This window comes from Eucyclogobius newberryi, unplaced genomic scaffold (assembly GCF_026437365.1).
Source record: "Eucyclogobius newberryi isolate DKJ021-1_F unplaced genomic scaffold, fEucNew1.0.hap1 SCAF_12, whole genome shotgun sequence".
Lineage (NCBI taxonomy): Eukaryota > Metazoa > Chordata > Actinopteri > Gobiiformes > Gobiidae > Eucyclogobius > Eucyclogobius newberryi.
The window spans coordinates 11,821,543-11,848,061 of NW_027315746.1; the positions used below are offsets into that span (position 1 = coordinate 11,821,543).

The 26,519-nt window shown below is 40.3% G+C and overlaps 1 protein-coding gene across 1 annotated transcript in view; it reads right to left on the minus strand.

Annotated features, from left to right (window-relative positions):
- cacnb2b (calcium channel, voltage-dependent, beta 2b) overlaps positions 1 to 26,091 on the minus strand; it is a 33,416-nt gene extending 7,325 nt beyond the window's left edge. The window contains exons 1-3 of the mRNA XM_072440815.1: positions 25,847 to 26,091; positions 3,363 to 3,428; positions 87 to 209 (exon numbers count right to left, since the gene is read on the minus strand). Coding sequence (XP_072296916.1) covers positions 87 to 209; positions 3,363 to 3,428; positions 25,847 to 25,906 — 249 coding nt within the window. The 5' untranslated portion in view covers positions 25,907 to 26,091. The remainder of the gene's footprint in view (positions 1 to 86; positions 210 to 3,362; positions 3,429 to 25,846) is intronic.
- Between the last annotated feature and the right edge of the window lie 428 nt (positions 26,092 to 26,519).

Genomic DNA, 26,519 nt, shown 5'->3' on the forward strand with positions numbered 1-26,519 from the left:
TCATCTTATTTGTAGCATTTAGACATTAGATCTAGAATGTTGTGGCTCTGGATGTGGGATAATTTCAACACAGTCGGTCTCTGAACCTCTTTGACGTGGAGGAAGTCTTTGGCCTCAAACGTGACGGCTTGTCCTGGGACGGGGACATTGTCGTCGTCCGCCGGAGTGTACGAGAAGTTGCAACGGACGGCGAACGCAACAGGCTTGTACTGCAAACACAGAAGCACACAGAAATACTCTAAAACAGTACACAGAAATACTCTACACAGAAATACTCTAAAACAGTCCACAGAAATACTCTAAAACAGTACACAGAAATACTCTACACAGAAATACTCTAAAACAGTCCACAGAAATACTCTAAAACAGTACACAGAAATACTCTACACAGAAATACTCTAAAACAGTCCACAGAAATACTCTAAAACAGTACACAGAAATACTCTACACAGAAATACTCTAAAACAGTCCACAGAAATACTCTAAAACAGTACACAGAAATACTCTACACAGAAATACTCTAAAACAGTACACAGAAATACTCTACACAGAAATACTCTACACAGAAATACTCTAAAACAGTACACAGAAATACTCTACACAGAAATACTCTAAAACAGTACACAGAAATACTCTAAAACAGTACACAGAAATACTCTACACAGAAATACTCTAAAACAGTACACAGAAATAATCTACATAGAAATACTCTAAAACAGTACACAGAAATAATCTAAAACAGTACACAGAAATACTCTACACAGAAATACTCTAAAACAGTACACAGAAATAATCTAAAACAGTACACAGAAATACTCTAAAACAGTACACAGAAATACTCTACACAGAAATACTCTAAAACAGTACACAGAAATACTCTAAAACAGTACACAGAAATACTCTACACAGAAATACTCTAAAACAGTACACAGAAATAATCTACACAGAAATACTCTAAAACAGTACACAGAAATACTCTAAAACAGTACACAGAAATACTCTATACAGAAATACTCTAAAACAGTACACAGAAATACTCTAAAACAGTACACAGAAATAATCTAAAACAGTACACAGAAATACTCTACACAGAAATACTCTAAAACAGTACACAGAAATACTCTAAAACAGTACACAGAAATACTCTACACAGAAATACTCTAAAACAGTACACAGAAATAATCTACACAGAAATACTCTAAAACAGTCCACAGAAATACTCTAAAACAGTACACAGAAATACTCTAAAACAGTCCACAGAAATACTCTAAAACAGTCCACAGAAATACTCTAAAACAGTACACAGAAATACTCTACACAGAAATACTCTAAAACAGTACACAGAAATACTCTAAAACAGTACACAGAAATACTCTACACAGAAATACTCTAAAACAGTACACAGAAATACTCTAAAACAGTACACAGAAATACTCTACACAGAAATACTCTAAAACAGTCCACAGAAATACTCTAAAACAGTACACAGAAATACTCTACACAGAAATACTCTAAAACAGTACACAGAAATACTCTAAAACAGTACACAGAAATACTCTACACAGAAATACTCTAAAACAGTACACAGAAATAATCTAAAACAGTACACAGAAATACTCTACACAGAAATACTCTAAAACAGTACACAGAAATACTCTACACAGAAATACTCTAAAACAGTACACAGAAATAATCTAAAACAGTACACAGAAATACTCTACACAGAAATACTCTAAAACAGTACACAGAAATAATCTACACAGAAATACTCTAAAACAGTCCACAGAAATACTCTAAAACAGTACACAGAAATACTCTAAAACAGTCCACAGAAATACTCTAAAACAGTACACAGAAATACTCTACACAGAAATACTCTAAAACAGTCCACAGAAATACTCTAAAACAGTACACAGAAATACTCTACACAGAAATACTCTAAAACAGTACACAGAAATACTCTACACAGAAATACTCTAAAACAGTACACAGAAATACTCTAAAACAGTACACAGAAATACTCTAAAACAGTCCACAGAAATACTCTAAAACAGTACACAGAAATACTCTACACAGAAATACTCTAAACCAGTACACAGAAATACTCTAAAACAGTACACAGAAATACTCTACACAGAAATACTCTAAAACAGTACACAGAAATAATCTAAAACAGTACACAGAAATACTCTACACAGAAATACTATAAAACAGTACACAGAAATAATCTAAAACAGTACACAGAAATACTCTACACAGAAATACTCTAAAACAGTACACAGAAATACTCTAACACAGTACACAGAAATAATCTAAAACAGTACACAGAAATACTCTATACAGAAATACTCTAAAACAGTACACAGAAATACTCTAAAACAGTACACAGAAATAATCTAAAACAGTACACAGAAATACTCTACACAGAAATACTCTAAAACAGTACACAGAAATACTCTACACAGAAATACTCTAAAACAGTACACAGAAATAATCTACACAGAAATACTCTAAAACAGTCCACAGAAATACTCTAAAACAGTACACAGAAATAATCTAAAACAGTACACAGAAATACTCTACACAGAAATACTCTAAAACAGTACACAGAAATACTCTAAAACAGTACACAGAAATAATCTAAAACAGTACACAGAAATACTCTACACAGAAATACTCTAAAACAGTACACAGAAATACTCTAAAACAGTACACAGAAATACTCTAAAACAGTACACAGAAATACTCTACACAGAAATACTCTAAAACAGTCCACAGAAATACTCTAAAACAGTACACAGAAATAATCTAAAACAGTACACAGAAATACTCTACACAGAAATACTCTAAAACAGTACACAGAAATACTCTAAAACAGTACACAGAAATAATCTAAAACAGTACACAGAAATACTCTACACAGAAATACTCTAAAACAGTACACAGAAATACTCTAAAACAGTACACAGAAATACTCTAAAACAGTACACAGAAATACTCTAAAACAATGCGAGAAAACGGGAAATTGTTTAATACAGAACAGGCAATGACCGAATGACTGATTTTGGTTATTAATATTACATCAGGTGCACATTATACTCCACATTTAGCATAAATCCTTTTACCTTCACTGTATATTTTGACACCATCTGCATATTGTTTTTATTTTTGCATTAGACTCTTTACACACACTTTTTAGAACTAAATCCAAGCGCCGAGCGAATAGAAGATAAGATTACATTCGTTTCAGTGCAGCAGAATAGTGTGGCGTTAATCCAAATCCGTGTCGGTGTGATGTAATCCCCGCAGAGCGCTCCCATGATGCAACAGTGAAACAAGGAGTTAGACAGGAAGTACAGTACCTTGGCCTTCTCGAGCTGCACCTGAGCGTTTCTTTCTTCAGCGCCGTCCGTGTCCTGACGCTCTCCCTGTGGGACACAAAGAAGAAAAGGCCCGTTTCTCACTGATAAAGTAACTCATCATGGCAACGATTTAGTCAAACTTTAAGAAAAAATGTAATAATATATGCAATAACAAAAGAATATCCCAACAACAGCCTTCTCTGGGAGAAACAGTCGACAATGACAAGTCGCAGAGTTTACAAACAAAAATGCATTCACTCACAATACTCATTTGTAGGGCGACTAATGAAATACTTGCTCGACTAAACCATGCTCTGTGCACTGATGAATCGACTAAAAGTGAGTTGAGAGCAAAAACCTTTTAGTACTCCTTTGATTGGAGAGTGTATCGGACCCAAAGTTGCAGATAAATGACAAATTATCTACAGAAAACTATTAAACGCTGTATTTATCTGTAAAAAAAAAGGTCAGAAAATCACACAATTCACTTCCAAATCTCAAACTAATTCACTACAAGCCGTGTCCTTTCTGCGGTGGCCCAAATAAGACCTTCTAATCCCAATAAAACGAGTCAACTAATGCAAAAAGTCCATCAACCGATTAATCGACTCATCGACTGAAGCCCAACAAATCTGACACTCGAAGAAAGCCACAATCTCCTTGCAAATTATTGGCAGTATTTTACCCACATTCATCTTCAAGGGAAAAATAAGCAGGACATTGTGACCCAATAATAAACACTTAATAAACATAGCTATTTACGCACTGTAAATAGTTCTTAAAATACACACGACAACTATTGAAAATGCAAAGAATCGTTTCTTCTACAGTAAGAAACCTTCCATTTCTCCATCCCTTTAATATACTCACACCTCCCTGATGATTCCTCATAAACGCTGATAAATACAGTGTTTATTTAATTGGGAGGAAGTTTGTCCCCTCCTGCGCCTCTTAAGATTGATATGGCTTTTATCCCAGAGATTAGACGGTCCCCTCAAAGACATGCTAATTAATGCCCTCTGTGTAAGAGCCAGGAGTCAACCTGGCTCTGGAGATACAAGCGCACGTATCCAGCAGCTTCACGCGCACACGCTGCCGTGAATAATAACACTTTATACGTCCTGGATGCAGAGTAAGATGTGACAAACATGTTTACAGCAGCACTGCATTTTGTTGTAATAATACTGTCATACTAATAATACTGTAATACTAATAATAATGGAAGTAAAAATACTGTTACAAGAAAAAAAGAGTAAATAATCTAAATAATCCTATAAAAAATATACGTTATAAAGTAAAAGTATTAAAGTACATCTTTAAAATTGTGCTGTGTAAAAAAGTAATTCACACAGATTTTGAGAACTATTAAAGTGTCTCAATGTATTAAATGCAACTCCTCCCTACCTTTTTAGTTAAATAAAGTACTTTTACTTTTGTACTATGTTGCTTTCCACCAGTGACATTTCTTAGCAAAAGGGACGATCATGGACAGACAATATTGAGATACAAAATTAACTGTATTGATTATTGTACAATGAAATTAATTCCTGTAGAATCAGAAAATAGTTGTAAATATTAGTAATTAAGCTGAAAAGTGCTCAAGAATCAGAACGTTTGAGAATAGAACTTGAGCAGCTAAAAGGGTCAGCGGGGGATAAAGTCCAGACCATGTAACTTTTCTGATGATGGAGGGTCCACCACCTGCTTATCCCCAAGGAGATGTTACTGCTTTATCTGGAATGTTCCACAGTATGGCATTAAACTTGTTTGAGGAAGCACTAATCTGAGCTCTGTTTGTTTTAACACAGTTTAACCACAAAGAAGTGACTTAGGCGCAGCAATTTGTACCGTTAAACACGTCGCTCAGTCTCAAATAATATCAATATGTCAAACGCGAGCATTAACCCACTGCGTTTCAGTAAGTCACACTCACCCAAACGGGACCATGAATGTTCAATCACAAGCTCCTGGTTCATTTTGCTTTCAGAACATCTAAAATCAGGCTGTTTGAACTATTTCTCCTTCATAGAAAAACACGCATTCCCCCCTGTTTCTACAGAACTACAACCCTCTCTCCAATATTACGATCCATCATGTTTATAGACCAGTCCCTCCTCAGCAGCTCTTTGCTCTCTTTTATTTGACATTATTTAAAACGAGTGCCCGGCTCAGACGCTCCTCCTCTGATAATGATGGATTAAGAGCCTCTTAATCTGGGCAGCGCCGCGAAATACATCAAAGCGACAAGACTGAGAAGTGACATAGAATAAGCGGTGCATGCAAACGTGAGAGCTAAAAGGTCTAGCTATTTTCTATTGCAGTTTATGCTTATCTAGACAGAATAGTTTCAATCTTATTGTTTATTGTGACGTTTTCTGCAGCAATACAGTATATCCCCTGCTGTATATATGTTGAATTTAACTTAATTATTCTTCACCATAATTTATTTAGCTGAGACTGAGCTTATTATGACATTATTTTAGTTTTTTTTCTTCCCAAAGCGGTTGATTTGACCAGAAATAAGAGCGTTACAGCTTTCTTTTTATGTTTAACAGCTCAATAGTTTCCTTTTTTCAGCTTGAGAACAAAATGCAATAAATCAAGAAAAAGTCTGGTTTATCTTAATTCAAAATGTGTTATTGTGACAGTCTTAGTACCGTAATACATTTAAGGTTCAATGGGGCATTTAAGACACTTGAAACCCCCTGATGTCTAATATAAATGTGCAAAATGCCAAAATTGTATGCTACTTTGTCATTATGATCTTTCTCCACACAAATCCGATTCACAAACTTGCGTTGCTTTCAAAACGAGGCAAGAAAAATCAACCATTCTTTACGCCGTGTTAGTATTGTGCAGTGAATTGTTGTTAATCATTAAATTGAGTTATCTCCAGTCGGGGGAGGAGGAAGTGGACCTCCTGTGGGTGAATTATGCTCAGGCAAGACTTTGTGTTTACACTGACCGCACCAGACATCTGTTCACCGCGAGCCCAAAGTCACAGAGCCAAAAAACACCTCATCACCTCACACTATGGAGACTTTAAAGAAGAAGAAGAAGAAGAAGGAGATGTCCAAGAACAAAGCAGAATGTGTCCTCCGGTTCTGAATGAATTTAAGGCTCACGCAGTAATAAAAAGCACGGCTGGCGGCTGAGATGTGAATTATTAATGTTCTCATACAAATGCACTCAAAGTCAGAGAATGAAACTAAAACCTGCAAATACATCAGGCTCTTTACACGATTCTAATCCTGATTGTTTCACCATTCAACAATGTAAATATGAAGGCTGTTATTGATCATGCTTCGTGTATATCATTCCTGTCGCTGTCACTGCCGATGCTAACTTTTCGCACTCGATTTCGATACTGAGGAAACAGGCTTGGTACTCCGATACTGAGTTCGATACCACTGATATTAGAAAACCTTCTATTTGAATCAAAAGGCTGTAATTTTAAAACAGAAAACAATAGTATTTTCTTCTTGAGCTCTTCTAAAAGCCAATCATTTCTCTCATATAAGTTCTGATAAAGCTCAAGATCATTCTAAAACAGGCATGTCCAAACTACGGCCCGGGAGCCAAATGCGGTCCTCAGACCAATTTTTGTTGGCCCTTCAGCTACCGTCTAAGTCGGTCCAAACAACTAAAAGTAGAAAAATTTGTAATGTAAAATTTGACAAATTCAAGCATTTTGATGTCATAGCAACCTGTTATTAATGTTACTAGTATTATTAAAGGTGTGGAGGCTCATCAAAAATATGTGAAATGCAAAATTTTGAAGGATTCATTTTCAAATTTGACATTGTCGGGTGGTTTGTGGCCCTCTGCTCCATACAAGTTGCAAAATGCGGCCCTCTGTAAAAAACGGCTGGACACCCCTGTTCTAAAACGTCACATTTCGTCCTGTTTATGTGATTTTCTTTCGTATCCGATTTTTGATACTCTAGACCACCCTCACGAAAACACAATTTTCTTTTTAAACTGCATTTCTGGTGGATAATCCTCCACTTGTCCGTCCCGCAGGATGGCTTTGAACATGGCTTTCTCCGTGAAGTCAAGCAGGTGAAGTTACAGGTTAGGTCTGTGGTGAGGCGACCCCGCTCACAGTGAAAAGAATAAAGAATTTTTGAGCAATAAAAACACTAGAAATCTGTATTACATTGCTGAGGGAAATTCCAGGCAAAGTAATAACATATATACGGGTCGGTTTATTTCTTGGACCATAAGGATCTCAACAGTGACCGCCCAATACTTCGTTACGCAAGTCGATTTTCCATTCAATTTTTCAATAAGAATTCAGACAATTTAAATGTTCAAAAGCCTGCTCGGGGCTAATCAGCTCTGAGGTATAAGCAATGAGCATAAGACCTGTAATTGCATCTAAAAATCTGTTGCTGAACTTTTAAAGCGCTAAGTTGTTTTGAGCTGAGTTTGAGGTTTTCCACGTGTTTTTTGGACCGGAAACGACCAAAACACCCACAAAACATACACTTCTGACACTGTATCACAATCACTTTTTCACTTAATATATCCATTAACACAACAGGTGACACTGTGAAGAAAAAAACGATATGTGTATTTGTTGTAAAGCCCGGTAAATCTAAAAAAAAGAAGGAAATATAAGTTTTAGACACTTCCATCTTCAATATCAACCAGAGTCCATTATCATGACTGTATGCGAGGGCGTGTTGGGCGTGGGGAGGCGTGTGCTTATCTCTTGTGCTTCTTCAAGGTGACTTCTGCCTCAAAAGCGTCCACGCAGCAGCAGCAGCAGCAGCAGAAGCACCAGCAGCAGCAGCAGCAGCAGCAGAAGCAGCAGCAGCAGAAGCAGCAGCAGCAGCAGCAGCAGCAGCAGAAGCAGCAGCAGCAGAAGCAGCAGCAGCAGCAGCAGCAGAAGCAGCAGCAGCAGCAGCAGAAGCAGCAGCAGCAGCAGCAGAAGCAGCAGCAGCAGAAGCAGCAGCAGCAGAAGCAGCAGCAGCAGCAGCAGCAGCAGCAGAAGCAGCAGAAGCAGCAGCAGCAGAAGCAGCAGAAGCAGAAGCAGCAGCAGCAGCAGCAGAAGCAGCAGCAGCAGCAGCAGCAGAAGCAGAAGCAGAAGCAGCAGCAGCAGCAGCAAGCAGCAGTAGCAGCAGCAGCAGCAGCAGCAGCAGAAGCAGCAGCAGCAGCAGCAGCAGAAGCAGCAGAAGCAGCAGCAGAAGCAGCAGCAGCAGAAGCAGCAGAAGCAGCAGCAGCAGCAGCAGAAGCAGCAGCAGCAGCAGCAAAAGCAGCAGCAGCAGCAGCAGCAGCAGAAGCAGCAGCAGCAGAAGCAGCAGCAGCAGCAGCAGCAGCAGAAGCAGCAGAAGCAGCAGCAGCAGCAGCAGCAGCAGAAGCAGCAGAAGCAGCAGCAGCAGCAGCAGAAGCAGCAGAAGCAGCAGCAGAAGCAGCAGCAGCAGCAGCAGCAGAAGCAGCAGCAGCAGCAGCAGCAAGCAGCAGTAGCAGCAGCAGCAGCAGCAGCAGCAGCAGCAGCAGCAGAAGCAGCAGCAGCAGAAGCAGCAGCAGAAGCAGCAGCAGAAGCAGCAGCAGCAGAAGCAGCAGAAGCAGCAGCAGCAGCAGCAGCAGCAGCAGCAAAAGCAGCAGCAGAAGCAGCAGCAGCAGAAGCAGCAGCAGAAGCAGCAGAAGCAGCAGAAGCAGCAGCAGCAGCAGCAGCAGCAGAAGCAGCAGAAGCAGCAGCAGCAGAAGCAGCAGAAGCAGAAGCAGCAGCAGCAGCAGCAGCAGCAGCAGAAGCAGCAGAAGCAGCAGCAGCAGCAGCAGCAGAAGCAGAAGCAGAAGCAGCAGCAGCAGCAGCAGCAGCAGCAGCAGAAGCAGCAGCAGCAGCAGCAGCAGCAGCAAGCAGCAGTAGCAGCAGCAGCAGCAGCAGCAGCAGAAGCAGCAGCAGCAGCAGCAGCAGAAGCAGCAGCAGCAGCAGCAAAAGCAGCAGCAGCAGCAGCAGCAGAAGCAGCAGCAGAAGCAGCAGCAGCAGCAGCAGAAGCAGCAGAAGCAGCAGCAGCAGCAGCAGAAGCAGCAGCAGCAGCAGCAAAAGCAGCAGCAGCAGCAGCAGCAGAAGCAGCAGAAGCAGCAGCAGCAGAAGCAGCAGAAGCAGCAGCAGCAGAAGCAGCAGAAGCAGGAGAAAACAACCACGTTTACATGCACAGATTACTCAGAGAATCACTCTTTATCCCGTTTTTTTGTCTCACATCTCCAGATAAACGTTCAGACCACTCTTGTCCAGGTCTTAAAAGCATTGTATTTGCCCATTTTGCGTTTTAACTTTACGCAGAGGTTTTCTTTTGGAAAGTACAGTCATTGCAACAGCTAATGGAGCAGAGCGGCCAATTGTCCGCAGCGGAGAGCGTTAAACTTCCTGAAAGAGTGCAGCCTCATAACATATTTGGCAACGGCCTTGTGTTTCTTAATGGTTATTTGTTAAGCAGAATAAAAGCGCGTAGTAAACATTTAAGTAGATGTAAAACCCCAATAAAACAAGTACTTAAATCCAGACTCAAACCGTGAACTTAATGTTGACCCTAAACCATTAAAACTTTATGGACAAAATGTAAGTTCATAGTTTTTACTGATTCCTTTTATGGAGAGAGTTTAAACAAATGAACTAAAGTTAATAGTCTCTGTGTAGTGTTAAATGGAGATGAGAGAGGGAAGGACATTCAGCAAATTGTCTGAGTCAGAATTGAACTCAAAATGCTGCTGCCGAGAGACACAAAAAGCAGTATTTGGCCGGGAAATGTGGCGATAAAAATTTGAATTAAGATAAGATAAGATATTCCTTTATGGTCCACACATGGGGAAATTTCATTGTTGCAACGCAGTAGATACAGAGGAAAAGGACAGATAACTTATAGGAAGAACAATCGGAATGACACTTGGGACGGCACAATTAATTACAATTTAAACTGTTGTTGTGGATTTCTTCAGTTAGAATGTCCTTAGCAAACAGCAAAACTTCATAGTCTTAGTTTTTAGGAGATAAAATGCAGTACAACGTGTCAGCACCAAAGTTTATTCCACTACAAACACGTGAGATCATTAAATCTGATTGAAATAATGAACGCTCGTGGATGTGTTTACAATGCGCACTATGAACCGAAAGCTGATTGTGACTGAAATTTACTGGATATTTGCTCGTATCCATGGAAATTGCTGCAAGTTTTGTGCCATTTTGTGGGATATTCTTGGCAAAAACCACAACTCCGTGAAGAAGAGGTTCAGACCCTCCACTTAAATCATTGAAATCCCATTTACTACTAAAAAAAATATGCTTTTCTTTCCTTTGTTCAGCCATAATCTGACCTTTTGACTCTCTTGGCACTTTTGTAGAACAGTTTTACCATTATTATCCCTCTGGCTTTAAGAGCTTGGTGACATATCGCTCGCCCTGTACAAAGTCTAATTCACTCAAAGCTCGGAGCGCTCGTCCGTTGCACCGTTGCCCGCGCGCTTTCCCGCCGTGTCATTTCCCCACTTTCTCATCAAGACGTTTCCATGGCAACTCCCAAACCTGAAATGCAGAGTCGGCAAAAAGCAAAATATCCTCGACTCATCAACTCCTGCAACTGTTTTGAGGAATAAACAGGTGCCCGAGGCGAAGATAACAGACATTCGAATCAGCACAGAAGTTGGTGGACAGTTGGATGTTATAATGGTACACGATGGTCAATATATAAAGTAGGCTGCTTAAAGGTGGCATTTATAAATTATAGGTACTGTTTTCACCCCTGACGTCTTATTTCTTTAGTTATAAGAGTTTTTGAGCTTCTGCAGAGTCTTCATTGTCAGCGTTTAAATTTAAGTTGCTCTGGGCTTTAGCAGAAGCAATTAGCCACGATCTCTGTCTGCTGCTCCTCACGACAGCTGCAGTGCAAATGTATCACGATATTCCACATTTATCATCCCCAAATATATCACAATACAACACCAGTGATATGATATATAGCTCTGTTCTACTTTGCAGGATTGTTGAAGGTTTAATAATGATGTGCTTTGCAGGCTGAGACTCTTCAAATGCTACTTATTCAATCCCTCACTCACTCTCTGACCGCCACATTCATTAAAGAGCTTTGGATTGAAGGCAATGTCAAAAAAACGTCCGTTATTAGCTTGTGTACCAGCATGCAAAAAGTACATAGAGATGCATTGGCCAAAACAATATATAAAAGTGAAACAACCCAATAAACTGCTGGATCACCACTGGGAAAAAACACATTGATCTCACTGGTGTTGGAATACTTTTGAATGAACTTTAGTATTTAGCATTTTAAAATCTCATTAGCCTAAGTGGAAATTGTTTGAGATGAGATGACACAATGCCAAAGTCTGAGGCGGGTGAAGTGATTTACTTAAGGACCAGTGCAGGACAGTGTGAGCTGGTCAGAGCGGGAATCAAGCTGCCAATCTTTGGAAATCTCTGGCATATGCTAGACCACTGAGCCACTGAGCCACTGCCGGGTTTTTAAATTGTAAGTCTGAAGTAAAACAAACCAAAAAATGTAAACGCTTGAGAGAAATATAGTTCATTCCAATGAGATTTATAAAGAAATTGAGGAGAACACAGTCAACACAGTACCGTATTTTCCAGACTATAAGTCGCACCAGCCAAAAAATGCATAATAGAGAAGAAAAAAACATATATAAGTTGCACTGGAGTATGAAATGCGGTTGCAAGTGTGAAAATAACAAATAATATCACATATAAGTTGCTCCGGAGTATAGCCAGAACTATGAAAAAACTTAAAGTCTTATAGTCCGGAAAATACAGTATATACAAGTTAATTAAGAATTCACTGGACAAGATGGATTTTTTTGGTTGAATTTTCTTGATAACAATATTCAGACAAGTGTTAAATGTGCCAGTAAAGGTCCTGGTTGAGGTTCAATTATCGCACAAACCATGAATGGAACATAAACTAAGCATAAAAGAGCAGAAATATCACTTTATACTCTTGTTTGGAAGATGCCTCTGTCTCTTTTTGAGGTCATTTTTAATCGTTTTAAATATAGACAACATACAGCCACACAACCAAGATAAAACTCATTCAAACACAACCTTCTGTCAGGCCGAACCAGGCTAGATATGTCCTGTTTTTTCCCTGGAGAACCTCACAACTCAAGTTTACCTCATCAAACTGCTCGACTTACTCAAACCACAATCGGATTCATCAAAATAATACGGCAGATCTGTCAAACAATCCAAACACTTAACAACTCCACGATCTTTAAGACCCGAAGCTACAATTGCAATGTACGTATCGCGCTTGCGTCTTACCCTGCGTCGTATGTGCGTGGCTTTCATCAATTCCTGTCCTGGAGTCCGAGCTGATCATGTTCGCAGCGTCTCCGCTCTGAAGTCCACAGCCTGAGCGCGAGCGAGCGAGCGTCTGGGCTGGTACAGAGTGGGTGGCTGACACTGAGTTGCCCTGCAGTCTGGAGGATCGGGAGTCCAATTGGTTTTTTGGGACTGTTTTCATGGCGAGATCAAATGTGTGTTCCCTCTTCCACAGCGGCCATGTTGGAGCGCCACCAGCTGTCGGTAACGTCTCAGTTTTTAAGCTTCACGCGCAAACTATGGGATTAAATCGATTTTTACGGTGCGGGGAAATACGACATGTGGCCATTTGAAGTTACTCGTCAGTGTTTTGGTGAAATAAAATCGATTTTACTAACAAAAAAATGAGTATTTTCTAAAGTTTGGCAGTGTCTGTACCAGCCATGTGTGAGCTCAACATGACATATGCATCATTCAGAGCGCGGCCTGAACAGGTGCACTCGGCACATGGCGGGTCTATGAAAAGAATTTGGTGACGGTTCAACAAATCTGCTGCCACTTTTTACTTCGCGAACAATTTTGCTTGTCCAAATCAGAAAAATATAATTAAGCCAACAATACTGGCCCAGTGTGAATACGATGACCAATTATGAACTGCCGAGAGAATAAAATATCGAAACAGCTGCTCTGTCTCTAAAAGCAAATGTTACAGTGGTTCTCAACCTTTTCATCCCATGTACATAGAGTATTTGGCCTTACGAGTACCATCTGAATTCAAACCAGGTCTAAAATAGGACTAAACCAGGACTAAACAAGGACTAACCCAGAAGAGGACAAAAGCGGGTTGACTTGACTTGAAATTCTTCAAGTTCAAATATTTGAACTGCAAAATAATCTGTGTACCGCCTGAAGAAGCTTGTGTACCACAACTGTAACAAGTACCACGGTGTTCCACAGTATGGCATTAAACTTGTCTGTCTTTCTGGTGAAAAGCAGGCTAAAAGCTGGTTAATTCTCCACCACAAAAGTTACACAGTGCAAATAAAATTGTGGTCAACGGATGCCATTTAGAGAGAAACATTTGGTATAGTACAAAACTAATGAATACAAGCCCAGGCCAATGTATTCGATTCGCCAATATATATAATAAATTACATAACGCCCAAAAGACATCATGCATAAATGCGTTTGACCTTTGACCAGAGGTATCAAATCTCTTCCTGGGTTTAAGTTCTCATATTTACTGTGATTATTTGTCAGACATGACGAACACATTACACAATCCCATGTCAAGTGCCGCATCTGTCGCTCGCGTGAAAGCCTCAAAATAAAGACGGTATCAAAGCGGACGAATCTAAAATTGGAAAATATCATCCGCCGCAGAGGCCAAATGTGTATCTCCCTCGTTCTATGGGTCATGATTGTCTGTGAGCATAAGCAGATTAAGATGGCATGCGTCAATCCAGGGTTTAGCGGCAGAGACACAAACGCTGCCCCCTCCTCTCGGCGACGGTATCACACTCACTGCGTTCAGCGTATCAGTGCGTCTTAAGTCCTCAGCTCCTCCTGCTCTGGATAAAGGCACGCGCTACCGACAATAAACACAGAGTGGGTTATATAATACACATGCGGCGGGCCTTTAGCAGTGGAAAGTCACAAACATGTAACGGTAAAAGTACTGTGTTTGGTACAGTTTTCAGTTATCCGTTATTACTTTGTTATAACAGGAAACTAAACAGATAGATACTTTGTTACAGTGGGTACAGTACATGTATACAACTACTACAACTGCATTTTTTAACAGAACTCAAAATGACAGAGTATTTTTTCCTGACGGGTATTTTCAGCACGTTTATAGTTTGAATTAACATCCTAACTTTGGGGAAAATAAGCTCTAAAAACAACAAGAAAATCAATGAATGTGTTTCTGTTTGAACAGAAATCAACACAATTGTTAATTCAAATCACTATTGAGGCTTTGATAAAAATATGTGTAAAAAAAGAAAAAAAAACATTATTTATAAACTGTGAAAGTACATTTTAAGTAGTAAAAGGTGCTTCTTTAACTTTTACCTGGGAATCTTTTTTTAGTCCATTATAAAATATGGTAAATCTGATCTGTTGGCAGGACAAACATGTAAAAGGTCTCAAATTTAGGCCTGGAATTCAAGATAAATCGTGTGTAGTAATATTATGAGAGTCTTGGGACAGAAGAGCTTCAGAAGGACACAAGGGATGTTTTTTGGGGCAACGTCCAGTTTGAGTTCTGAGTTGAATCACTGTCTTATCTTCAACCCTGTTTTACAATACAACAATTAATGAGACTAGTTTTGTTCAGTCTGGTCTCTACGTTTACAAAGTGAAGCAGACAACCGCTTAGTAATCATCTCCCATGGGTTTCAAGTGAGGAAAAATGATTATGCAATATTGTTGCCATAGCGATATAATAAAAACAATGAATGACATGAAAAGGTAATACTTCTGAATATTTTTCACAAGTCTGAGTTTGAGTAATCAGCAGTGCGACATAAGGGTCCAGTTAGGGCTCGGTACCCTTCAGTTTTCAGGTACTTGAATGAACCTGGTCTTCGGTACCTGAACAGTACTTTCTGTCATACCAGTTCCTGTGTAAGTAAATATATAAAACGACAAAGCAAAGCTACAGTGTTCATTAAGTCAATTAAATACGGTTTCAAATTATATGTTTTTTACAGTTATATAGTTTGTGTGAAGTGAAACCTATAACCTATAACCTATACCTTTCTTTACTTCACGCTCAGAAGGCAATAAAACTAATATCTGAAAAGAAAAATATTTATTTCTGTACCAGAGAGTAGTACCTTAACTTGTTTCCAGTAGTTGGATCTTTTAACAGTGTCTATAGCCCTAAGTTTAAGAAAGAGACATTGGGACTAGACTAGGACTAAACCCGACACCAAACCTGGACTAGGATCAGGACTAAACCTGGACTAGGATCAGGACTAAACCTGGACTAGGATCAAATCAAGTCCACATCAAGATCAAAGTAAAAATGAAATCAATTTAGAACCAAATAAAGTCTGAACGCAGAATTGAGTCTCACAAAATGGCTCCTAATTGCTCTAACTGGTCATTCTCACATAAAAGGAGTTGCACTGCACATGAAAGTTAGAATTTACTGCTTTAAAATGTGGTTATTTATATTTGTTCTGTTCATTTTAGGTGGTTATTTGTACATGTTTATTCAGAAGAGGAATCATTGTGGGATCATGCCCAGGTTTATTCATTAGTTTGGCAACATATCCCGACAGCTCTGATTGCTAATTGCCCCACATCCCCGGAAAGAGCAGGTCTGGTGGAGGTATTACTAACTGAGACTAAGAGGCTTTTTCCTATTCCGAGAAACAGCACAAGACACAGTAGGTCGCCGGACTGCTTCCTCACTCCCACTTTATCAACAAGTCTTACTCATGATGCTGCAGCCTACGCTCAAACGCTAAAATAAATATGAGCGGACGCACTACAAAAGTACATTGGATCATTGGAGAAGAGTCTGGAAATAGTACGCTGTGTCACAGGAAGGAGCTGGTGTGCTCATTGAAAAGTATACACGTTTATGGTAGTTACAGTAGTTTGAATACTTTATGTACAGTTATTTCTGTAAAAGGTCTGTAAAACAAGACTGACAATAAAGTGGCATTTTGGAAAATGACAATTCTACTTTGTTCTAATGTACAATAACATGAATACTTCTTGTGAAGTACTTGAAGTATACTTCATAATTTAGGTATAAGCTGCCAATTATCTAATAATTAACAATGATAACATTCTGTTGCTACTACTCTTATGTAACCCTTTTATTGTCCTATTAGGCACTTTGAAATGTTTTGTCTCCAAATAAATGTGCATTCCTTTGCCTATAACTTCTCATTTTAAAGGAAGTAGGTCCTTAATAATGAGAGTGATTTAAATTGACTGATAATCAGATTTGTTTGAAAAAATGTATTTGACTCTTACACAGTGAGCAGTGTTTGACAGATGACCCTCAGACAGGACAGTCCATACCCCAGACTGGACAGTAACACCGGCAGAAGAGAGTGTGTCCAGGACGCACCGCTGTGAGGGAAAAGGCCTCCTCACCAGGATTACCCACAGTGCAACAGATGGTGGCGTTTCTCCTTCTCCTTTTACGCGCACACGCAGCCCTCGGTCCAACTGGGTCAAGTGCTGCTCTAAAGTGAATTGCTCAAGATGTTTTACCTTTTTCTTGGGCGGCATGGCGGTGTGGGCGCTCCTTCAGCCGTGTCCCGTCGTGGCTCAGGCACGAGCCTCATTCACCTGACTCCGGTAAGTCCAGCTCGGGCCGTTCCGCCATGGGACACATCCAGGGCGCGCGCTCGAGTCCCGCGGCTGCAATAAAGCCTCCGAACCGGTGCACGTGGAGTGTCCTGCCAGCGATGGAAGGTGTGTTTGTCCCGCGGAGCCTCGCAGGACAGCGCCACAGACGCACGGAGGAGCCACGGTGATGAGTCCCGCTGAGTGGAGTCTCCCTCCGCGAGGCCGTTAGGTATTAACGGCTTATTTCTCTCAGCGGCATCTGTTGCGTCGGCACGCGCCTCCAGTGACCTCACAGAGGAAGCATCACGAGACTCCACATCTTCTACATCTTATTTCAGCCAGATTCACGCATTATGTTGTCTTTGTGAACGTAGTACATTTAACGGACTAAGGTTAAAATAATATAGAAGTACAAAGTCCAATTGGCTACAATAGTCAAGTAAGAGTAAAGCAAGTATTAGGTAAGAAAGGTAAGTGTACTCAATTTTGATTTATAAATTGAGGCTAAGAAATAGAAAATAAAATAATAAAAAAAACTTCAAAGAATGCACACAATCTGAACTGGAGGAAACTGAAAGAAAATGTTCAAATAATTTAGTCAACATGAAGCTTTCCCGCGATTTTTTTTTTTTACTCAAAAAGAGCTGTTACACTTATTTGTACACACTAAATGCCATCCATCCATCCATCCATTTTCTACCGCTTGTTCCTTTTTGGGGTCGCGGGTGACTGGAGCCTATCCCAGTGACTTTGGGCCTTGGGCGGGGTACACCCTGGACAGTGGCCAACTCGTCGCAGTACACACTAAATGTTGGCCCATAAATGAATCCTGCCTAGACCAACAGAGCTGCATAAATTAATCTCTTTCAACAAACAGTCAATCTTGGCTTTAACATTCCTAGAATAAAAAAGCCTCTGATTTTGCAGTCCTGACTTCATCTCTTCATCAGTGAACAGTCTGGTGCGTTTGCATGTGTCATGATGCATATTCACACTTGCTGCACCTTGATATTCTGCTGTTGCTGGACAGTTAAGTCAGTTATAAATAAGCCAAATATGCCTATTACAAAATGACATTTATCAAACAGCCAAACAGTTAAATTGACTTAATGTCTTATTGCACTTCTTGGATCTCTATCTCAAGTAAACATCCTCCTCACATTCCACTCTCACTTCATGAAATCCCACTTGATAATTCAATGCCCCGCCCCTAGCCATAGGCCCTGCCCCTCTCACGTGTTCAGAGCAGCACATGTGCTCAGTACAAACATCAACAAACAGCTGTCTCTAAGCCTCTTACACAAACCTCTGTGTTTAAATGTGTGTGAGTGGCACCAGAGCAAACCAACATCATTTGTCACACGTGTGATTGCCAACTGTAGACTGTAATTTTAATGATGATAATAATGATATAGCACAGTGAGGACATGGAAACCTTAACCTAATTGTACATTGGCAGGCTCAACCTCCAATATAAAACTATTTTATTTCACAATAACATGTGCGACTACTAAACAGAACGATCGGCATGATTTGGAATTAAGGAGCAAATTGGATTTTATGTGCAGAAGTAATTTAAGGTTTTCAAACAGAGTTTCAAAAAGGATTTATGACCTTAAAAGTGCACTATGTAACTTTTCTGGTGGACCATCTGCTCGCCTCCATGGAGCTGCTGTTGGTTTGTCGGAAAGTATGTCATTAAACTCATGCCGACTTGATATATGTGGCACTGAGAGATGAGTTCTACACTTGTATCAATCTAGAAAGTCTCTCACTGAAAGCCGTTGGGAAAATGTGGGCGCTGATTGGGCAAAATGTAATTTAGAGCCAGAATATTGTAATTTGGGTTTCACCAATCACAGCAATGACTCATAATGACATATGCAAAGTGCGTGTTGGATATAACAACAAGCGTCACTACTGCTCACAATGGAATGTATGGGAGAATGTATGGGATGTACAGAGACGTTAACGTGTCGGCGAATGACCGCTGCTGTTTTGGTAACAGTCATTTGCGGGTGAATCGCGTCTTGAATAATACAGCCCTGTTTTTTTAACCAAATTGATTACTTACCACTTGTATGTCAAATGTACTTCATCCACGACGACTCCAAGTTGTTTTTCCTGATACTCTTTAGATGCAAACATGTTCCTCCACTCTGTATTCCGTAACCAAGACTCTGAGCGACCGAAGACTAACGGCATTTTCCATGAAGGACGTGGCTATCGTTATCGCTGAGCTTCGCAGCAGAAATCCCCAGGTTTACGGCCTCATTTACTTGGTCATCCATAAGAGCCATCAACGGAGAAACAACGATAAAGATAGGATTCTGCAGCCGCTGAAATTCTTTAACGACGAGGGGAGAAAGTTGATCAATTAAATTCTTGCCAAATCCAGTGGGTAGAAAAGCAACATCTTGGAGCCATAATGCAGAGTTTTTAAAATGTGGACTCCAGAAAGAATATTATAGCTTATTATAGGATGCATACATATAAAGAAACAAACAAACAAACAAGCAAAAGACAACTCCATGGAGACAAAATGGTGGCGTGCCCTCCTCCAGAAAAGTTACATCGTGCGCCTTTAAAGTGAATTCGTTTCTCCAGTTTTCAGACAGTCTTACCCACAAGACCGTCTTCCTGGACAGTTTTGCTGTGTCCATCCCGGGTCCTGTTTAGTCCTCATTGGTCCGTCGCATCAATACTAAATGCTGACTCTGTGGTCCTCGTGTGCACAAAAACCCAACTGAAAAATCCAGAACCAAAGCACAAAAGTAACTCCTGTAGGATGTGTGGGAGGTACGAAGATACCGAGAAAAAAAACTAGACGTGAAAGTGAAGCCGCGTTGCAGAAATAGACCATAAACTCTCCTTGCTATAAAAGGAGTTATGCATTTGGATCCATATGAATATGTAATAATGCAACATCTGGCTCAGGCTCCTCCTCTCTGGGACCATAAACAGACAAGCCCCCGTGGATCTGTTGTGTACACATTGTAGACACTGCTCTCAAAAATAGTACTCCACGTATTACTCCAAGAAATTACTCTAATAAACGTAAATCTGATGTATAAATAGAAGGTTAAGACATTAGAAGGAGAAAACATAAAATAATGTACATTTTTAAAAGGATGGACCACAAATAACTGAAAAAACTTCATTTGAAGCAGTGAAAAAACTCCACAAATGTTCAAATCAAATATTCTCAACTTCAGAATCAGAAAAGGTTTATTGCCATTGTCAATGAACAAAATTCACAAGCACAGGAACTTGTCTTGGTGATTCGATGCAACACAAAACACATAAAACAATGAACAATGAATAGCTTTTGTCACTTGCAGATTTACTCACAGTGTGAAGAGGAACTTAAACTGTTAACTCAAGTAAGAGTACTGTTACTGCCACAAAACCATGCTGCTACAAAAGTACTATGACATGCACCTGAGTTCCACGTACCTCTGATAACCGCTGTCATGTAGCGGCCCTGAGTGCGGCAGGAAATGTCAGTGATGTTGGTACAGGGCAGTCAATCTCAGCCTGTTTGTACTGTAGCCCAGGGTTTGGATTCACTGTTGGATCAATGAGGCCCCTAAAGCCGTATAGATCTGCACTGTATACATTTATCCTGACAGAAACAGCACAGCGCCGAGCCAACAATCGTTCACATATCACGGATCGACAAACGCAACTGTGGCATGCTACGTTTCACAGCACCAACCAGGCAATCGCTTCAAAACTAATTAGAACATTTGTATTTTATGTAGTGAGTTAAAGGTGCATTATTTGTGTCAGCGTGGTGATGTTATTGCTGTGCTCTGGCTATAATTGTCCATAGTTTGGCTATCAAATAAAATGAAATAATTAGCAGTTTTTCAATTACAGGTGTAGAACAAACTTGAAAAAACTGAATTCTTCGTGAATGGGTTCACCTCTCCGCTGATCTGACCTGTCACTCAGCCTGGTGTTGCTTGTCTCCATGGAGATAGCCAGGTTAAATGTCATACTGTGAAACATTCATGGAGAAAAGCGGGTGCTAGACCATCAAGAAAAGTGACATGTTTTAAAAGTAAATTCATCATAATCTGGTTGGTGTCAGTTTGTACTGGTATAATAATATTTTCGATCAATCATTATATATAGTTATATTATTTAATCATGTACCCCAGAGGAGATAGAGCACTTTGAGCTATTAGAATGCATAGTGATAATAGAATAACTCAAACAAAACTCAACAGGAGAGTAACAACCCTCAGAACAAAAGTTGCTCCTCTGCGTCTGGTCATTTATAATCAAAGGTGGGTAGTACTCAGTCACATTTACTCGAGGATCATTTTGAAGATGTCCACAAGTGAAAAAAGCTTTACATTGACAATATAAAACAGTTTCACTTACACCTTGCCTCCAAATATTGCCATTTTTTGTGCCCATTCTTTTGGAAACATCAGAATCTGTCCTATTCTAATTAATGTTTCGTCAGTCCAAAAAACTTTGTATTTCTACTTGAGTAATACCATTTTAAAGTGAGATTACATTACCCACCACACATTATACGTCCTCAGACAGCTTTGCTCAATCAATCACACGCTCACAGACCCTCTCTATTTACTGCCACTCAAACAGACGGTCCCGGTTTACAGTCTCTTCAGTGAGGATTGGTTCCACCGTCCCGCTGTGCTCCCCTCTCTGCTCTGTACCTGCGCGGCGCCTTTACAGTGTGCAGAGTGTGCATTATGGGCTGCTGCGGCGCCGACTGCAGAGGAGCCCTTCTGTACCACGTGGAAGAGTCTTAATGTCAGCCGCTCCGACAGGCCGTCACCGCCGCCTCGTATAGATCACAGCACGTTTGTCTATGAGCCGCGGGAACAACAGGTTTTATACTGAAGGAAATACAGAATGAATCTTGACACGTCCCTATTGATTGAAGGAATATCAAGGGGAAGCAAACTCCACAAACGTTGGAGCTGGTTTTAGTGACGGATCCGTGGACTTGCATTACAATGAAACGCAACTACATTTGACCTGTCCCCGTTTATTTTTAAATATGATAGTGTTGTGACTCCCAGGAGTCTTGCGCACTTCTTGGGTGATTTACAATAAGCCACGTTTGTAAGTTTTTAGTGTGTACAAGTAGGGGTGTCAAGTAATTAAATGATAAAAAGTAATAATTGTGATAAATATTTTTAAATCAATGTAGTAGTTGTTAGGTTTGGGCACTTTTCCTCCCTATTGGTTATAATAATATTTTGTCTGTTCAGTTTTGTCTAATGATCTGTTTAGTTTTTTTTATTAGATTGGCTCCCGGCCGCGGGTGCGCGCCCTGGAGCCTTTAAATGGAGACCGGATGGGCTCATCTCGCTCTCTCTTCGTAGACGCACTCGGCTCGCCTGCTCCCAGCTGGCTCTCAGTAGCAATAGCACTAGCCTGTTTTGTTTGGCCTGGTGGGACCGGTAGTCCCACTTTCGCTTTTGTTTGGGGCTAGATAGGGGGTTTGGTGTGTCCTTGTTTCTGTTTGGCTGGCCCACCAGGTCCATCTTTCTTTTTATAACTTTGGGGTGATTTTTAGGGCACGGGGGTTCGGAATTTAGCATTTATTTTGGTGAAAACCTAATAAACTTGTTTAAAATTGTCTTCGTCTCCGTGTCCGTTTAAATATGTTAAACCTCTCTTCGGGGTCATAACAGTAGTCCACAAAAAAAAAAAAGACTTATTGTACTTTTTTTATCTGGCGGTTTAAGTCACATTCACTTACTTTTGTCATTCATAAAGTTTTATTTTGTCAAGCTGGTCACAAAATTGAGAAATAGTAACGCACCAGACAAAAGGAGGGAAAGAAAATTTAAAACATGTCTTTGGTCACTTTCTGAGTATGGTAATCGTGAATAATTGATAAATAATGACCAGTGTTCAGGCAGAAATCTCTTAAACATTTGTACACAGCGGAAGGTTAAAGCTGCACTTTGTCACTTTGCAGGACCTGATCAACCACCTCTAGATTTGCCTGGAATGTTACACAATAAAGCATTAAATGTGATCCATCTTGTATTTATTTAACACATTGCTTAGAAATACAGTGAAAAACATGCATTCTCGCCACAGATTTGACCCGTCACTCAGCCTAGAGCGGTCTCCATGGAGATAGATGCCTTGAAAGCCATACTGTGGAACATATGGGGAAGGCACTAACACCTCCAAAAAGACCAGCAGGTGGCGCACAAAACTAACAATGCACTCGTGTGACTTTAAACCCACTGAGCATATTTGTGAAGGTTTAAAAACGCAACGGCAGAAGCAACACGACGCACAAAGAACAGATAAAGCCGTCAGTATTTCATCCCCCATGCGTAAAATCTCGGACGCGCTCAGGCCTAAAATCTGGCTGATAAATGACTGTTGTCGTCTCGGTCGCCGATGCCCAGAGAGCATTAGTCATCTGTTATTTTCACTTCATTTACTGAAAAACGTGGCACGCGCAAACACAAATCGTCGCTGGTGTAATTCAGCAGCGGATCAATACAGATTCGGTTGCGGTCACAGTTGAACAAACCACATTTTTGATATGAATAAAAGGGCATAAAGGGTCCCAGTTCCTCCTTGGTAGTTCTTTGCTGGTGTCACTGTGTTGAAACTAGGCCAAAGTCGTTAAGCTTTAAGTCTCGGGGATGAAGTTAAGTTGCAAGTCACAAGTCGAGAATATATCAATGCTTAGTCATCCACAGCAATGAGAGTTAGATTATTATAGTTAAGACGAACACGTAGGTCACAGAAGTTCAATTGAGCAATAAAATACATTAATTTTTGTTGTCTATTGGTTCTCGGTCCACTTTAATATGAATTCTTAATGTTTTGTGTGGGAATGACACATGCCTGGACTGTTGTCCTCTCTGCTGAAGACATTCCATCATGAAATTGATATGTATATTTTAGATTAGGGATGTCAAATGTGTCAAAAAGCAGATACTAATCGATACTAAAACTAGTGTCAAAACTAGACGCGCACCAAGTATTGATGCAAAAAAGAAAAATTACATTAAAGGCACAACATGCTACCTTGTTGTGAGCAGTTTTTAAATGATTTGGAGTCTTATCAGAACGAGTACAATGTTGAGCATACAGCGTCTTTATTTATTGTTGCGGTATCCAAATTGGTATCGTGAATCGAATAAATTCCTTGTCGAAATCTACTTTGAAATGTTACAATTGTGAAAACGCTATTTTACATACAGTACTTTTCTTGTTCTGTTGCTTCTTTTCTCTTCCTCCCATTCAAATACATTTAATGGTCTATAAGCAGAAAAACAATGAGAATATATAGTTAAGTACAATGGAAGAATAAAATGTTGACCCTATTGAAATGTATTATTTTGTATTTTAAATAGCTAATCTTAAAATTGATATTACTAACTTTGGATTAATGTAAAATAATGAAATAGAAAAAGGTGACATCCTATATCCAAACAGTGGCTACCTTTAGTTTACACGCACACCAAAATGTACTAAGTATCTGATTTCTGGACCTTGGAAGATTATTTAAATGACATGCAAACTTCAAAATCTGACATTAGAAATCAGAAAGACCATAATCCCATGATGTTGCTGTTTACATATAATGTTATTGATCTTGTAACTCCAATAACCTTCTCTGATCATGATTTTGACATGTAACAACAGTCGGTATCATTGTTTTAGTACAACTGCTACGTAATCAAAGCTGCATATTCTATGTTTAGTCTTTAAATCACACTGTATCCAACTCCCTTTTTCTATACTCTATAATCTATCTCACTCCATCAGAAAATGACCTTGGCTGCCACAGACTTTGACAAAGGGTGTGTGTGGCCAAATCCCGCCTGTGTCACTGCTCGTCGTTTTATAGTTGTATTTTAGGATCCATTTGTAGACATAAGCAGTTTATCCTTTTCACAATGTCAAGTGCTGCTTTACTTAAGCCACAGGTGAAGCCATTGGGCTGAGTTTATCTGTAACGTCCCCATCGCTCACATCCCCTAATCAGATCGATACCAGGAGGTTGTTTTACAGCACGACCGTCTGTCCTGATAAACTGCAGCACAGCGCAAAGCAGGCAGCACATCGTGAGAATTGTGTCTAAATGTGATCAGGAATGCCGTGTAGAGACTGATGTTCAAACTTTTCAAACAAAACAGCACGACAAAATTGACAGCAAAAGGCTAAATAGATTAAAATATAGAGAATACAAAAATGTCAAGTCTTGTCAAACAACATGGCTAAACCACATTAACATCATAATTATACATAATTACACATATCACGCCAAAATTGGGATTAAACTAGAACTAAACCACAAGAGAAAAATCAAGATTGCCAGGTACATAACAAAAGCTTAAGGGTGCGTTCAACCTTGTCGTTATTTTGGTCCTAAATTGAGCCCATTTTAGTCCTGTTTTTTCTAGTTATAGGTTTCGGTTCTGCATGTTTTATTATCACAATTTTGAACCAGGATGATAAACTGATCTAGAAGTAGATGTCGACTAAATAGATCCAATCAGTGTCTAAAACGGGACCATTTGGACTAATTTAGGACTAATCCAAGACCAAAACCACCCGGTGGAACTTGCACCACAGTTTTAGAATCACCACTTTTCAACATTTAGAAAATACAGCAGGATGAGGACTATAAACTACAGTCTTGTCACGATACTGGCTCGATACAATACTGGTTTCAACACCACAACGAAAGAAAACCTCTACATGTCATTTTCAACACAAAATAATAGCACTTTATTCATATTTCCATGTGGTCTTGTTTGGTCTTGATTGTTCGGACCACTTGCACCACAGCTTTAGAACCCCCCCCACACACACACACTTTGACACGAGATAAGAGCACGTCGCTTACCTTTTTACTCACATAGGTGGACTGCACTCTCCGCCAGTGTCCCAGCCCACAGCAATACATCAAGACATCCAGCACAGGTGTTCGGGGAGGGTTCGGCCGCCGGGAGCCTCTGGTGTGGGGGTCAGATCAGGCCAGCTTCCCCATCGCCGCCCCTCTCCGGTGGTCCGCTTGTCTCCGTGGCGGCGGCAACAGCGGTGGTCCCATGTCAAGACTATTCCCGAAGCTGCCGTTTAGTTTGCACAAGTTTCCCGAGCAGGACTAGTTGATTAAACACCCGCCTGATCTCACGACAGCGTGCCGAGCTCCCACTGCGACTCTGTTTGGAAACATATTTGACATCTCGCGCGCATCCTTTCATTTATCGTAGTGTTGCCTTTCTATGCTTCAGCTTGTATCCGCTTCAAATCTGGCAAATCCCAAAGGGGTGCTCTGCTCTCCCCCCTTGGATTGGCTCTCTCCCCACCCTGGAGCTGCCAGGGGAAAAGGGGGGGACGGGGGTGGGGACAGGGGACTTCGCGCCCCTTTCGCTGATTTTGATGAATGGGGGGAAAAGCGCAGCATTCGAGGCTCGTTGTTGCCGTCTACTGTCTCTCTGTTGCCATGCCAGAGCAGGTAACGGAGGCTAGCGCACTAGACACACTGGCTGAATTCAAATGCGCCTCCAGCCGCCTCC